Here is a 14,467-nt window from a genome sequence, read left to right on the forward strand (position 1 = left end):
ACACAACTTAAAAACAGGCAAAAGATGTGAACAGACACTTCACCAAAGAAGTTATACAGATAGCAAATAAGCATATGAAAATATGCTCCACATCAGGGAAATACAAATTAAAACCACAATGAGGTACCACTGCACACCTATTAAAATGGCAAAAAGCCAGAACACTGACGACACCAAATGCTGGCGAGGATGAGGAACAACAGGAACTCTCGTTCATTGCTGGTGGGAATGCAAAATGGTGTAGTCATTTTGGAAGACAGTTGGGCAGTTTCTTATAAAACTAAACAGGTACTCTTATCATATTACCTAGCAATCACACATTTTGGTATTTACCCAAAGGAGTCGAAAACCTATGTCCACACAAAAAAGTTTATAACAGCTTTATTCACAATTGCCAAAACTTGGAAGCAACCAAGATGTCCTTCAGTAGGTGAACTGGTGAACAAATTGTGGTACGTCCATATAATAGATTATTTTCAGCAATTAAAAAGAAATAAACTATCAAACCATGTAAAGACATGGAGGAATCTAAAACGCATATTGCTAATGGAAAGAAGTCAATCTGAAAAGGCTATATACTGATGTATAATATGTGTGATTCCAACTTTATGACATTCTGGAAATGGCAAAACTATGAAGACAGTAAAAAAAAAAAAAAAAAAAGAAATCAGTGGTTGCCAGGAGCCTAAGGAAAAAGAGGAAGGGATGAACAGGTGGAGCACAGGGGATTGTTAGGCAAATAAAACTATTCTGTTTGACACCGCAATGATGGATACATGTCATTACATATTTGTCAAAACTCACAGACTGTACGACACAAAGAGTGAACCTTAATGTGAATTATGGACCTTGTTAATAATAATAGATCAATATTGGCTCATCATTGTGAACAAACAAGCCACACTAATGCAAGATATTAATAATAGGGGAAACTGGGGGGAGAGGGAGAGGTAAGGGAGTGTATGGGAACTCAATACTTTGCGCTCAGTTTTTCTAAAAACCCAAAACTATTAAAGAACAGTATTAATTTAAAAAAAAACTCAAAAAATTTATTACTCCCAATCTTGGAAAACAAATAAAAGTAAAAAAGAAAAATCACTCCATGCCTACTACACAACTATGTTTCATTTTAAAGTTGAAAAGAATCCTTTAAAATGAAAGAAATGAGGCAGCCAAGGTTAACAGTCAATTTGTGCTGCTTCAAATACATCGAGTAAGAAAAGAATGTAAAAATAAAATTCCTCTCAGCACGTTTTACAGCCATGCCATCAACGTCCAATTCTGAAAGCCAAGCACCCTAACTTGACTCACACATGCCCCCACCCCTGCCCTGCGTTGTTTGGCAGCTACGCTCCTGACATCCTACGTCAATGCCAGAACCTAACTTGGCATCAGCAAAGAGGGCATCCTGACCTAATGCACTCAGGAAAGCACCTGAAAAGTTTCTGCTGAACCCTCCTCAGAAATGTTTGCAGTAACAATCTAAGCAGAAATAATGTCCCCAAACTATCCAACTTTGTAACAGGCTTTAATGAGCTGCAAGAATGAGACAAGGCTGTCACAAGGCTGTCCCTGAGGTATGTGACCTTAAGAATTGTGGCTGACAAATGACCTCATGGCTTCTACCTACCAGCCCTCACAGTGGCAGCCACTTTCCCCTCCAGCCTCAACTCCTCCCGTGGAGTCCAAATCTCACTGACTCAGCTGGCTGCGGGGTGGATGCAGTGCTGACCTATGTGGACTGCATCCCTTCTTCCTTATCCTCCACACCCCCAAATTTCAGGGAAAATGCTTTGCCAAAAGGAATCTTTGCCTCTTGGTAGGTACCGTATACGGTTCTTGTAGAAAGCCACAATTTTGCACAGAAGCCTCAGCTGGCGTAAACGGCCATGACTGCAATTGACGACCCAAGCACTCTGCATTCTCCAAAATTACAAAATTAAGCAAGACACGGACAAGATCTAGTAAAATGAGGAAAGTCTTTTAAACAGAATAGGGAAGGTGTGTGATTAATATAAATGGGGCTATAGGTTAGAAATTAAATTTGGGATCAGGAGAACTGTAGTCTCTCCTCTTTCTCCTTCCATTCCTCTGCCCTCATGCCTTCAAGCCTCAAACCGTGCATTCCTTATGTTGGCCTTGCCTAAATTCTTTTGCAAAAAGCCAGGACACAAACACTATGGCAACGACATACATATTAGAGGTACAAGCAAATATTCAGATCTGGTAGTGTTTTGAGCACTTTTGCCTTGCGGGAGGCTAGCAGAGGCAGTAGAGTTTATAAAATAGAAATATCTTTTAAAGGCAGTAATTTCTAATAATTTTAGAAATTGAGACACTTTTAAAAGTCTGGAACACTCCCCTCTTCCTCCTCTATAGCAAAGTTACAAGTAAATGAAACTTTGTTCTTGACAACTTCCTGAGAATTTAATGAGACCACTTGAGATAAATGTGGACACATATGTTACCAAACTTGCTTTGGAAAATAACAGCTGCAAAGACCCAGCCATTAGAATTGCATTTGTCTCTTAAGTGTCTTACTTCACTGCCAGGGCTGTGTTTGGCATACAGTAGGTGCTTGATAAGTGTCTGTTAAGTGAAAGAATAGAAAGCCATATATATAAAGTTCACTTTTTCTGATTCAATATAGTATCATAGAGATAGGGGATGTGGTTCTCAAAGGGCAGTTCCCCAAAGAGCAGCACCACATCACCTGGAAACATGATAGAAATACAAATCCCCCCTCTCCCATACCCCACACAAAATCGGAAACTATGGAATGGGCCGGCAACTTGTGTCTTCACAAGTGCTCTGGGTGATACTGACATTTACTGAAGGTTGAGAATCACCGGCCTAAAAATGATCCTTTAACAAAGAGGTGTATTTTTCTACCCCCCGCACTAAAGGTAAGAATTCTAGGCCTGTAATTCTTTTACCATCTCACTGAGAAAAGTCCTGAGACCGAGGCTTCATGATGAGGGTTTATGGTGAATTCCGTGGCACCCAGGCAAGAAGAAAAGAGGGATCAGCCGTATGGGAGCCAAAAAGAGCAGGGATTCGAAACACCAGAGATGACCCATATGTGAGGGCACAAGAGTGGCCTCTAAGCCTTGTGTGTGGCTTCCTGCCATGGCATTGGGCGCGGGACAGGGAGGCCCAGTAGCCTTGCCTCCATAGGGTCTGGCTTCCATGTGCTTTCCTGACAGGGATTATGTTGCCTTTGAGTCTCTGTTGTAGGAACACGCTCTCCCTGTCAAATGGGCGACATCTGAGCCCTTTATGATCACAGTGGCTGTGGTTTGGCAAGCTGCTTGTATCCCCTTCCAAACACAGGCGGCAGTGCAAGGTGATTCTGGAGCACAGATCCAAGGCTCAGTCTTGCCTGATACAGTGATCTAGTTAAAAAAAATTAGTTCTCGGCCCAATCAAGTTCAACTTCCAGTTATTATTATAGGATGACCAACTTGTCCCAGTTTGCCTGGAACAGTTCCGAAAATCCACATCTTGGAAAACCTTCGGTCCTGGGAAAACTGAGATGTTTGGCCACCCTAAGGATTAAGAGTTCCAAGGATAAAATACAGCCCAAGTTTGCTTTCTGATAGCTGAACTTCTGCCAAGATCAACAAAATTTAGTGATGAGCAGTGAGGAAGGTATAGGCAAATAACAAAGTAGATGGCATTAGAGAAGTAAGTGGGTAAAAGAAAGGGTGTGTGATTTGCTCAGCAAATCTGAAGAAAGATCTGAAACCAGATCACTAAAGCCCCAAATTAGACGCTCTGGCAGGGGCAGGGGGCTCCACCACACCCTGACACTGCATGCTGCCACTGTGACCCCCTTGGGAGGCTGGTACAATACCACCTGCTCCCCAGCTCCCTAAAAATGTACTAGGCGCCATCTTTAAAAAGCCATGTAGTTAAAGTTACTCTTAGCAAATGCAATGACTTTTTGACCTTCAAAAAAAATACAAATAATTTATACTACCTGTAGACGGGAAGATAACCAAGGGCAGGACTACCTCATGTAGGTGAGGTATCACAGGAAACCCAGGGGCAGGCAATGACGGTCCTTGAACAAGCAGGTCACAAACTTAAACTAAACTTGTGTATGTCACACTAAGAAAATACAGGTAAAGCACCTAGCATGTGCCCAAAGTCAATACTTACTACATCTGTGGCATCTTTCTTTCATTCATTGGGATCTCCTCACATCTCCCACTCAGATCCCTTTTTTTAATTGATAAAATGCAGGAAAAAAAAATGCTTAAAACCTGTTTTTTTTTAGGCCACAACCAAGGAGAAAAAGAGAGAAGGTGGAAGGAAAGTATGTTACAAAAAATGAGCACATTAACAATAGCAGGAAACACCAGCTTAGTGTTGAGAGAGAAGAAAGTTAAAATAATTAGGCACATTAAGTAAAAATCATAATGGCTGAGGGTCATTTAATGCATGGGTAGGTGGTCCCATTTCACAATGGTCTCCAAGGATCTCTGCGTTACAGCCAGTGTGACAACTGTTGTTAATAATCATGTCCCGAGACACTGAGGATAAGGAGGACTGTCCAGTACACTTAATATGAAAACGAGTTGTAGGTTTTAGAAAGTTTCAGCTGCCTGGAAATTGTAACTTACATAGAATATCTCATACATTGATAGTGTCTGTAGTCTATCCTCAACCCAGTCGCTCCCAATTCACTGAGTTTATACCCTTGCTACTCAAAATGTGGACAATGTCAGCAACACCTGGAAGCTCCTTAGCACTGAGGAATCTCAGGAGCCACCCAGACCTGCTGAATCAGAACCTTCATTTTAATCAGATCCCCAGGGTGTCTGTTAGGACCTGCATCAGCTGGCTTCTCACCCCCTATGATACTCTTCCTTGCTCTCAGCTCCAATCACCGGGGCTCCCTTCTACTCTTCACATTTTCCACGCACGCTCTCTCCTCAGGGCATCTGCCTCGGCTGTTTCCTTTGCCTGTAATGCTCTTCTCTTAGATATCCACATGGCTAATTAGCTCACCACCTTCAAGTCTTCTCAGTGCAGCCCACCCTGACCACCCTATTAAAAGTAAACCGTCCTCCGCACTTTGGCCAGGCCCAATCTCTCTTGCTGTATTTTCTCCCCCATAATACTTTGCCTTTCTAACATCCCATACAACTGACTCATGGATTATGCTTATTGTTTATTGTCCCTCTGCTAAAATGTAGCATCATGAGGACAGGACTTTTTGACCGTGTCATTCCCTGATGTATCACACATGCCCGGAACAGTGCTACTGAAGTGTGGTCTGCAGGCTGACTCTTACTACTGGTCCCAACTATCAATAGATCACTAAAGAAATTTCGAGTAATTTAAGTTAGAGCAAGAAATTTTGAAAAGTTTAGATCAATTTGATACGGACACCACACCTACATGTGTGATTATTTACCTAGTAATTCATTTTTACTATATTTCACAAAAGTATCAGACTGTGCACATTGGAAATTAAAACATCCAACCCAAAACGGGTCTTTTAAAACTGTTTTGAGAGGCACTGGCCCAGGAAAGTTCCTGGCACTTAGTAAGTGTTAATAAATGTTTGCTGAATAAATAAATAGAAGAACAGATGGTTAAAGAATAAATTTTTGGGCTTCCCTGGTGGCGCAGTGGTTAAGAATCTGCCTGCCAATGCAGGGAACAAGGGTTCAAGCCCTGGTCCGGGAAGATCCCACATGCCGCGGAGCAGCTAAGCCCGTGCACCACAACTACTGAGCCTGCGCTCTAGTGCCTGCGAATCACTACTACTGAAGCCTGCAAGCCTAGAAGCCTGTCCTCTACAAGAGAAGCCACCGCAATGAGAAGCCCATGCACCGCAACAAAGAGTAGACCCCGCTCGCCGCGACTAGAGAAAGCCCGCGCGCAGCAAGGAAGACCCAACGCAGCCAAAAATAAATAAATTTTAAAAAAGAGAAAATTTTTACATAGTAAAGCCAGATCAGGTCTGTATATGTGCCTGTGAGTACAATTAAATAATTTCTGCTTGGATCAGTGGCAAAGTGATTTGTACTATGAACTTCCTGGATATACTGTGCTTTCCTCTCTCGTGTGAGGAATGAGTCGATCTCAAATGGATCAGTTAAGGACCTTCCTGAGATTCTCTGAGGGGCAGAAGACAGCTTTTGTCCAAGCCCCACATCTGCACTCTTTCACCTGCCTGCTCTAAGCAGAGATGGCCTGATTAAGCAACTTTAGATTTACTCCCTGCCTCCCCCCACCCCCATATCCCCCAGACCCCTTTATGAAACAGTGAAGTTGGCACTCACGGCCAGATAGAAGGCAAAATCGTTGGATGTTGGTGTTTTCTTAAAACTGAAAAGGTCATAATATTCTCAGGCTTTTACAGAAACATGGAATGAAATAACGGGTCATTTAAGGCAAAGAATTAAATATAAAGGTACAACTGGCTAAAATGTCTCTTGCAGAATAAATATACTCTTAGTTTTGCAGCTTATCACCTTGAAAACATAAACAAAACTGGAAAACTTTTGTTGTTCAATCCATCTTTGTTGCCTTCTAAGGTCAGGAGGAATCTGATTTATAAATGCTTTTTCCTGCCCAAGCCTTCCTTCCCTCTCCCCCTGCTCAGAACAACAACAGCAACAAAATGAAACGACTTGGATCTTTTTAATTTGTTCCACCGGTATGCTCTACCTATTTGGGGGTGCCTAAAAGATCTTTTATTTTGTTCCAGGATTATTAAAAATACAGTTTAAAACTTTCTCTGACTCATTTACTCAAGAGTTTCATTTCATTCTTGCTTCCACTATATTTCATCACAGCTTTGGATGCTCAAGAATTCAATTTGGGAACCTAGGCTAGGTTGCGAGGAGAGAATTCAGAAATGAAAAGATAGGACCCCAGAGAGTTTAAAATCTAGTAGATGCATAAAAATAACTGTAGGGCTTCCCTGGTGGCGTAGTGGTTGAGAGTCTGCCTGCTGATGCAGGGGACGCGGGTTTGTGCCCCGGTCCGGGAAGATGCCACATGCCCCGGAGCGGCTGGGCCCGTGAGCCATGGCCGCTGAGCCTGCGCGTCCGGAGCCTGTGCTCCGCAATGGGAGAGGCCACAACAATGAGAGGCCCACGTACCGCAAACAAACAAACAAACAAACAAAAACTGTAATACAAGGCAGAATGCAGTAAGTACTAAAGGAAAGTCAAAGGGCTCACAGGAAGCCATTGTGGACTCTGAAGAACGGAGAGGACTCAGAATGAACAGTAAAGGAGGACAGGTGGGGCACAGGGAGCAGCATGAACAAAATCACAAAGGAGAGAAAGAACACATTGGGCGTGCGTGGAGGATAGAGAGTAGTTTGGATATTCTGAAGCACAGAATAAGGGAGAGAGATCAGCAGACAATAGAGCTAGAAAGGAAGATTAGGACCAGAACAGAGACAGCCTTGTATGTCATGCCAAGAAGTTTAGAGATGATGCTGGAACAATGGGGAGCCACTGATGATTATAGTGGAAGAGAATGTTATGATCAGGGTATGCTTTAGAAAAGCTCCTCAGGTATCTATGCATGAGGGAAGTTGAAGGAGGAAAAGAATGGAAGCAGGAAGACCACTTAGGATACTGTTTACAAGAGTTTAAGGAGAAGTCATGGTAGTGGTGGCAGACCCAACAGAAAACCATCTAGATTGGAAGGAAGGAGCAACTGTGACAGGAAAGTGCATATGAACCATTTACAGCAAATCAGATGTGAAACTTATTAAAAAGTTTCACTTCTGGGGATACTTTTCTAAAGAGAGGGAAAGATGATTATAATCCAACAAGTCTCTTTAGTAGTTAATTAAAAATGCAATATATTTTTACTCCTCCTAAACTATATCACCAAAACTTAATGCCTTACAGTAAGAACTTTATTTCTCTACCCATTTTTATACTTAATTTGCATTTATATAGTATCAATAGCAGTAAATACCACTGCAGCATCTGACACAATAATGTACCCTTACTATGAACCAGACACCATGCTGTGCCCTTTACTCCTACTAGCTTATTTAATCCTCAGTACAACCCTTTGGCTAGGAACTACCATTTCCCTATTTCACATGTGTAGTTATTGAGGTAAGGAGTTGTTACATAGCTTTATTAACACTACACAAGAAAGCAGAGATTTGAATCCAGGCAGGTCTGACTCCAGAATCTGTGCCTTTGGCTACTCAACCATGCTTTAAAATTTTCTTTTTACTTGTATTTTAAAGTAGAATGCTAAAAGAGAACAAAGACCGGATGGGACACATGGAAAACAAACAGCAAGATGATAGATATAAACCAAAATATATCAACAATCTCATTAGATGTAAATGGTCTAAATATCCCAATTAAAAGGTAGAAATTGTCTGTTTGGATAGAGAAAAATGCCATCCAAATTCATGCATAATGGATTCTGTTCCACCCACGATCTTTTTCCTTGATTTTCTTTTTTGCCCTACTCCTACTCGTACCTCATGGGGCCTTATTCCTAAACACTATCTGGCTGTGGGGAAATTAGTCCATTGGACAGTTTTATCATTTTTGGCATATTCATTTAAAAGGTTCTGCTGTAATACATTAATCCTCTCTCATCTCTCTTGAAGAGTTTGCTTTGTATGAACTGAAGGTCCTAACACATTTATTACGCATTTCCCACTTCATATTGTACTACTTTGCCACTGAAAAACAGACTAAGAAGAAAATTTGAGAAACCTAGGAAACTACTGCATATTTCAGAAAAATAAATGAGGTCGACAGTAAGTGTAATATTAGTATTTTAAGTTGAAAAGATTTTTTCCTTTGGAATGAATCCACCTTGTGCTTAGTATTTCCTGGTTCATAAATATTTCTTATGATCATGCTTCTATTTTATCTTCCAGAATTATTGATTATAGCCATACATATGGCCCCAAACTGACTTTTTACCATATTCTGTAGCGAATAATTTAGAAAAGGGGCCAAAAATTCTATTTTCTATAAAAGTGTGGCAAGATGTCTACATTCTTGCTGAAAGAACAGCTGTGTTGCAAAAAGGGCAGAACTTCTCTCTAAATCCATAGTCTTTACCAAGCCCTAGATTTTGACCCTGAACTGCCTGCTCCACTGAAAGCTGGTCAATTATTTATCTTTCCTTTAAGAAAATAAAGTTTTTTTAAACATATGGAATGCTTCACAAACTTGCGTGTCATCCTTGCGCAGGGGCCACGCTAATCTTCTCTGTACTGTTCCAATTTTAGTATATGTGCTGCCTAAGCGAGCACTAGAAAATAAAGTTTTAAAGCAGTTTCCTAATTTGAGGTTCTTACAAGTAAAGGGAAAAGTATGGCCTTTGATATTCATTTTCTTCCTTCAAATAAGTAAACTTCAGTGGCACAGGTGGGTGATAAACTGCTACTTTTAATGCAAGTTTTGTTTCCAGTCTTTATGGCTTCCCAAACCTGAACTTTCTGCTAACATTAGGTTATATTACTATCTGCCTTCTACACAGTCCTGCCTAAACAACTCATTAAAAAGTACAAAAGCATGCAAATGGTAGAAACAGCTTGCAATTCAAAATGTTCTTCTTACCAGATTTTGCAGGGGCTCCCCTCGAGGGTCTCAGTCCTGGGCGATCTGGAGCAGCATGGCATGTCTGAGAAGACACAGACTCAGTCCCAGAAACTGAGTGCTTCAGAAAGACCCAGTAAAAGAAACATTATTTTTATCCTCTGATGAGGCAGCCTTAGAACTTGGCTTCCATTTAACTAAGGGACCCTTAACCTCAATGGTACTAGGGAAAAATCTAAGTATATTGGGGTCATGTGGTTAGTTGCACGTGTCTTGCAGCAGAATTGAGTAGAGGTCCTCTCCTTGGGGCAATTACCTGCAAAGTCTCAACACCTTTTGCTTCATCCATTTATTTCTTCCTCTGAACAAGCCAACCTAGCCCCCTCTTAAATTAATTATAGTCCATATAGAAAACAGCTATGTGCTGATTTTCTCCTATACTAATTTTTATCCCTAAGAAAGAAAAAAGAAAACCTATAGGAAGGTATTAATCTACTTAACATTTCTAAGTATATCATCCAAAGGATTTTGTTTTTTAATCTTACATATGCTCAGCAGAGTTACTGGCAAAAACTGTACATTTTCTTCATTTCATCCTTTCAACATCAAATAGTAGGCAGTAAAAATTGGATCAGACTTCAAAGCCTGCTGTGGGCTCCAAGTCACAGAGAGACGCCTCCATTTCACATATTGAATTCGAGCAGGATATCAAAGTGCTACCAAAGAACCTCAGGTCCTTACTCAAAAAGAGGCTCTAACATCTGTAGAGAGTGGAGTGCACAGACAAATCACCTCAGGGAGCAGCTAGCATTTATTCTCAGCAGCAAATTCCCAGGCTTTTGATTCTCTCTTCACTGTACCTCCCTGTCTCTCTGCTGAACCAAAATTCTTTAGCAAGCTGGGCTTTTGTCTCAAAGTCTTCGAACTATCACTAACAGTTCATGTTTGGATGGCCTGACCAAGCCGCCATAGACAGGCACCACGACCATGGACTTGGATGAGTCTGTAATAAGGATACACAGTTACTTCAGAATCAAGATGTCCTTCTACCTTATTTGAATGTCCCGCGAAGACATCACACCCTTTTGAAGAACTCTGGGCTTGTGAATGCCTAAAAATGATAATAATAATTTTTAGAAGGCCTGAAAATGATAATTAAAAAAAAAACTTAAAGAGGGTTGCTTTCCTCCAAAAATGGATCAGAAAATACTCTTTAATTAAGATTCCATTGTTTTCCATTCCAGTCCTTGGTTAGAAGGATATGGTCAACTTAAGGAAATGCATTCTACCAGGTGCTGCTCATACACCCACAGTCAGCCTGAGATGCTAAGACCCAAGAAACTGCCCCTTTTAAAGTTGTGTGATCCAATCTAGTTTACTATTGGCGTTCACAGACTTTACAAAGTAGCCAACCAAGTTGATGCGAAGGCTCTACTTCCCACCCAGCACATTAATCACGTTGTTAAATAATTCAAAATAGATCCTGTAGTCAAATAAGTTTGGGAAATGCTGAACTATACATAGTTTAAGAGGTTTCCTTACTGCAGAATGATCTTTCACAATCACAATATGAATTTATGGGTTTCTAAAGTAGGGTGTATGGGGGGAGAATTCAGTTTCCTAAACTACTGTGACCGAGAAATTTAAAAAGTGATAACCTATTAACATCTAGTAATGTTTCATGGAGCAAAGTTTGGAAAAATCAACTGTGCTGTGCCCCAATTTCCAGAAATTGGAACACACTGTATAAAAGTGTGATGGGGGCTTCCCTGGTGGCACAGTGGTTGAGAGTCCGCGTGCGATGCAGGGGGCGCGGGTTCGTGCCCCGATCTGGGAAGTTCCCACATGCCGCAGAGTGGCTGGGCCCATGAGCCATGGCCGCTGAGGCTGTGCATCCGGAGGCTGTGCTCCACAACGGGAGAGGCCACAACAGTGAGAGGCCCGCGTACCGCAAAAAAAAAAAAAAAAAAAATTGATGATTATAACTCACTGTTATATAAACAGACTCTTACAACTCCTCTCATATGAACCCAGGAATGTGGAAAGCACTGACTAGGGGAAGGGAAGTCTGGATTCTAACTCCTGCCTCAAGATCCCTGATCTTCCTCTCTGGTCTCTCTGATACACACACACGCATGCATGCGCGCACGCACACACACACACACACTCACACACACACATACACACACACAATTGGGTAAATTTCTGTAGTATTCTGGGTTCTAGTTTTCCTCATCTATAAAATGAAGGGATTGAAATAAGTTATTCCTAAGGGCTCTTCTAGTTCCACATTTAAAATCTTATTCTTTATTTAAACTGACAATTTCATTTTTTGAATTTCTGTGAATGGTTCATTGGTATTACCTTCAAAATGCATCTATATAGATTATAAACAATATACCCATTTAAAAAATATCACATCAGTACCTGGGGAGAGGAGACTATGATGAATATAAATATATATTTATTTGTGTGTGTATGATTGTTTATCATATGTCTCCCACTATGAAATGTAAGTTCCAAGAAGGCGGGGAATAGGTCTGCTTTATTCTGTACTCTATATTAGCACCTAACCCTGTGCCTGGTACACTGTAAGTGCTCAATAAATATTTGACAACTTGAATGAATGAAAGGGCTAGTGGACCCCCAAAATATGTGCCATGAAGAATACCCTTTACATTAAAATTAAATTAAGTAGCATTTATATAGCCCTTCATATTTTAAAAAATGCTTTTATATATCTAATAAGAATTTCACAACCATCTGAGCTAAGTGCTTTAACTGTCCCTATTATATAGCTGAATAAACTGTATTTCAGAGAGGGCAAGGGATCTGCCCAGGGATCATGGCACATACCTGGCAGAGCTAAGACACTGACCCCTGTTAGTTTGACTCCAAATCCTCTGCTCTTCCTCTGAACAATGACACCCCCCTCTCCAATGCCCTTGGGTCTCTGTGCATTGGCCCAAGGAACTCATTCCTGCCACCTTAGGCAGGTCTCAGTGGCAGTGGGACACCTATAGAACAGGTGGATTCAGTTCTTCTAGGAGTCCTGGTAGGCTTTGGAGAAAATCTAAGGAAGAGAGTTTAGCTGTTGAATTACCATGGGGTCTCCAATTTCTGCCTTTCCTGTACCTACAAGAAAATGAAACCTCTTAAGAACTCCTCTTGCTTGCATGGCTTTTCAGGTCCAAAGGTCAGTGCAGATACCCTCCAACAATACACTGGCAGTCGGCTCATGAGTTTGACTACCTTCTTATTCAAGCCTTTGGGAGAATCTAAGGCATCTCAATATAATTTTTACATGTGTTACATGGTTTTAAAGGGCAGAGGCAGGATGCGTAGTGTTCAAAGGCAAATAAATGAGAAAATACTTGACTAAACAAAGTTAGGCAGGTTTCTTTCCTAAGATGATTTCCAGAACCTTTAACTTAATAATATGCACAGTGAAACCTTAAGAGTGGGAGAGAACAGGCAGCATCCCCCAGACATTATCCTAACAATGGAATCCTCCCCTGGAGCATGTCAGAGGCCCTGGTTCTTATAACATGCCTTAGAAAACACTCATCTGAGCAGCCCTTATTTGAAACAAGTTCCAATTTGCCTTTCAAAAAAGGGTTAAGTCAATTCTCTTCAAAAGTCTAACTGCCTCAACTCCTTTGCAGCAAATTTATCAGATATGTTGTCATTTGCCTCAGGGACTTGAGCCTGGCAACAAATGGATAATGCTTTTGCAAGCTGTCACCACCAAAATAAGGAAAAGCACAATGAGAAAATATCCAATGCTTATTGCCTGCACACATGCCACCAGGCCATGGGCAAAGCATGGATACATGGTTATCTCATCTAATACTTCCAACAACCATGTGGATTGGGTCTATTTTTATACCCGTTTTACAGGTGAGGAAATTAAGACTCAAGAAGCTAATGACTTGTTTCATGTCATAACTAGTAAATAGTGCAGCATAAAACCTGCCTACATAGAAAAGGAGACTCCAAGGGAAATTATTGATTCAGATATGAATTATCAGTTACTGATAAAACCTTAGACAAATGATTGATGGTGAACAGGACATTCATATGGTGCCAAAGTACCACCGTACAGATTCCTTCTTCAGGTCACAAGGGGAGCAAGGGAACTGCACATGGGAGAAATCAGGTTACCATCTCAATCCAGTGCAAATCTTAGCACCACTAATGCCCAGACAATATTGTCTTGTGAGGCAATATGAAATATCTGACATCACCCAGGATATTTATATTTTTTCTTTTAGTCAAAACATTTAACTTTAATCTAATCAAAGCTTTAGATCTAACTTATAGTTTACCCCAAACACAAGGTATAGAGGGGAAAAGCTAGGACTGCAAAGAATCAAGCAGACAAATGTAGAAGGTGAGTTATTTTATGGAATAATTGGCTCATTCTCTTAACAAGTCAGTGCCATGAAAAAAGGGAGTATTGTATATTAATAGAGATTTAGGGAAATAACAAGTTGATGTAATGTTCTCGATTAGATCTTGGCTTGGACAAACAGGTGTAAAGGACAATTCTTAGAACAATTGGGAAATTCTGATTGGTATTAGATGATATTAAGGAATTATTCATTTTGAAGCATGATATTATTATTTTGAACCTGCAGAAGAAATTTTTTGAAATAACACTGTTCTCAGCCTCTGTAAGGAATCTGATGCTAAATGACAGAAGCAATACATTTGGTTATCAAAGGGTGGTGAATAGGAGGTAGTTGTCTCTCTAGAAACGATTCACTGCATATTTCTAGGGCTCCTGTAGCCTCTCAGAAGGCATGACTAAAGTCTTAAGCAGATTGCCTCCAGGGCTTGGCCACTCTGCTGCTTTACTGCAGTCACTGAATTGTGGGTTCTTGGGGAGACGAAAACTCTCCGTC

The 14,467-nt window shown here is 40.8% G+C and overlaps 1 protein-coding gene and 1 non-coding gene across 2 annotated transcripts in view; both read right to left on the reverse strand.

Annotated features, from left to right (window-relative positions):
- Positions 1–14,467, reverse strand: part of MYO3B (myosin IIIB) — a 407,025-nt gene that overhangs the window by 70,269 nt on the left and 322,289 nt on the right. Inside the window, exons 31-32 of the mRNA XM_027128624.1 lie at positions 10,611–10,671; positions 9,582–9,681 (exon numbers count right to left, since the gene is read on the reverse strand). Coding sequence (XP_026984425.1) covers positions 9,582–9,681; positions 10,611–10,671 — 161 coding nt within the window. The remainder of the gene's footprint in view (positions 1–9,581; positions 9,682–10,610; positions 10,672–14,467) is intronic.
- Positions 9,168–9,274, reverse strand: LOC113605397 (U6 spliceosomal RNA). Its single transcript, XR_003427199.1, has one exon. It is a non-coding gene; the product is annotated as a U6 spliceosomal RNA (small nuclear RNA).

This window comes from Aethalodelphis obliquidens, unplaced genomic scaffold (genome assembly GCF_003676395.1).
Source record: "Aethalodelphis obliquidens isolate GAN/ISIS:26980383/991018 unplaced genomic scaffold, ASM367639v1 scaffold2, whole genome shotgun sequence".
In the NCBI taxonomy this organism is placed as follows: domain Eukaryota; kingdom Metazoa; phylum Chordata; class Mammalia; order Artiodactyla; family Delphinidae; genus Aethalodelphis; species Aethalodelphis obliquidens.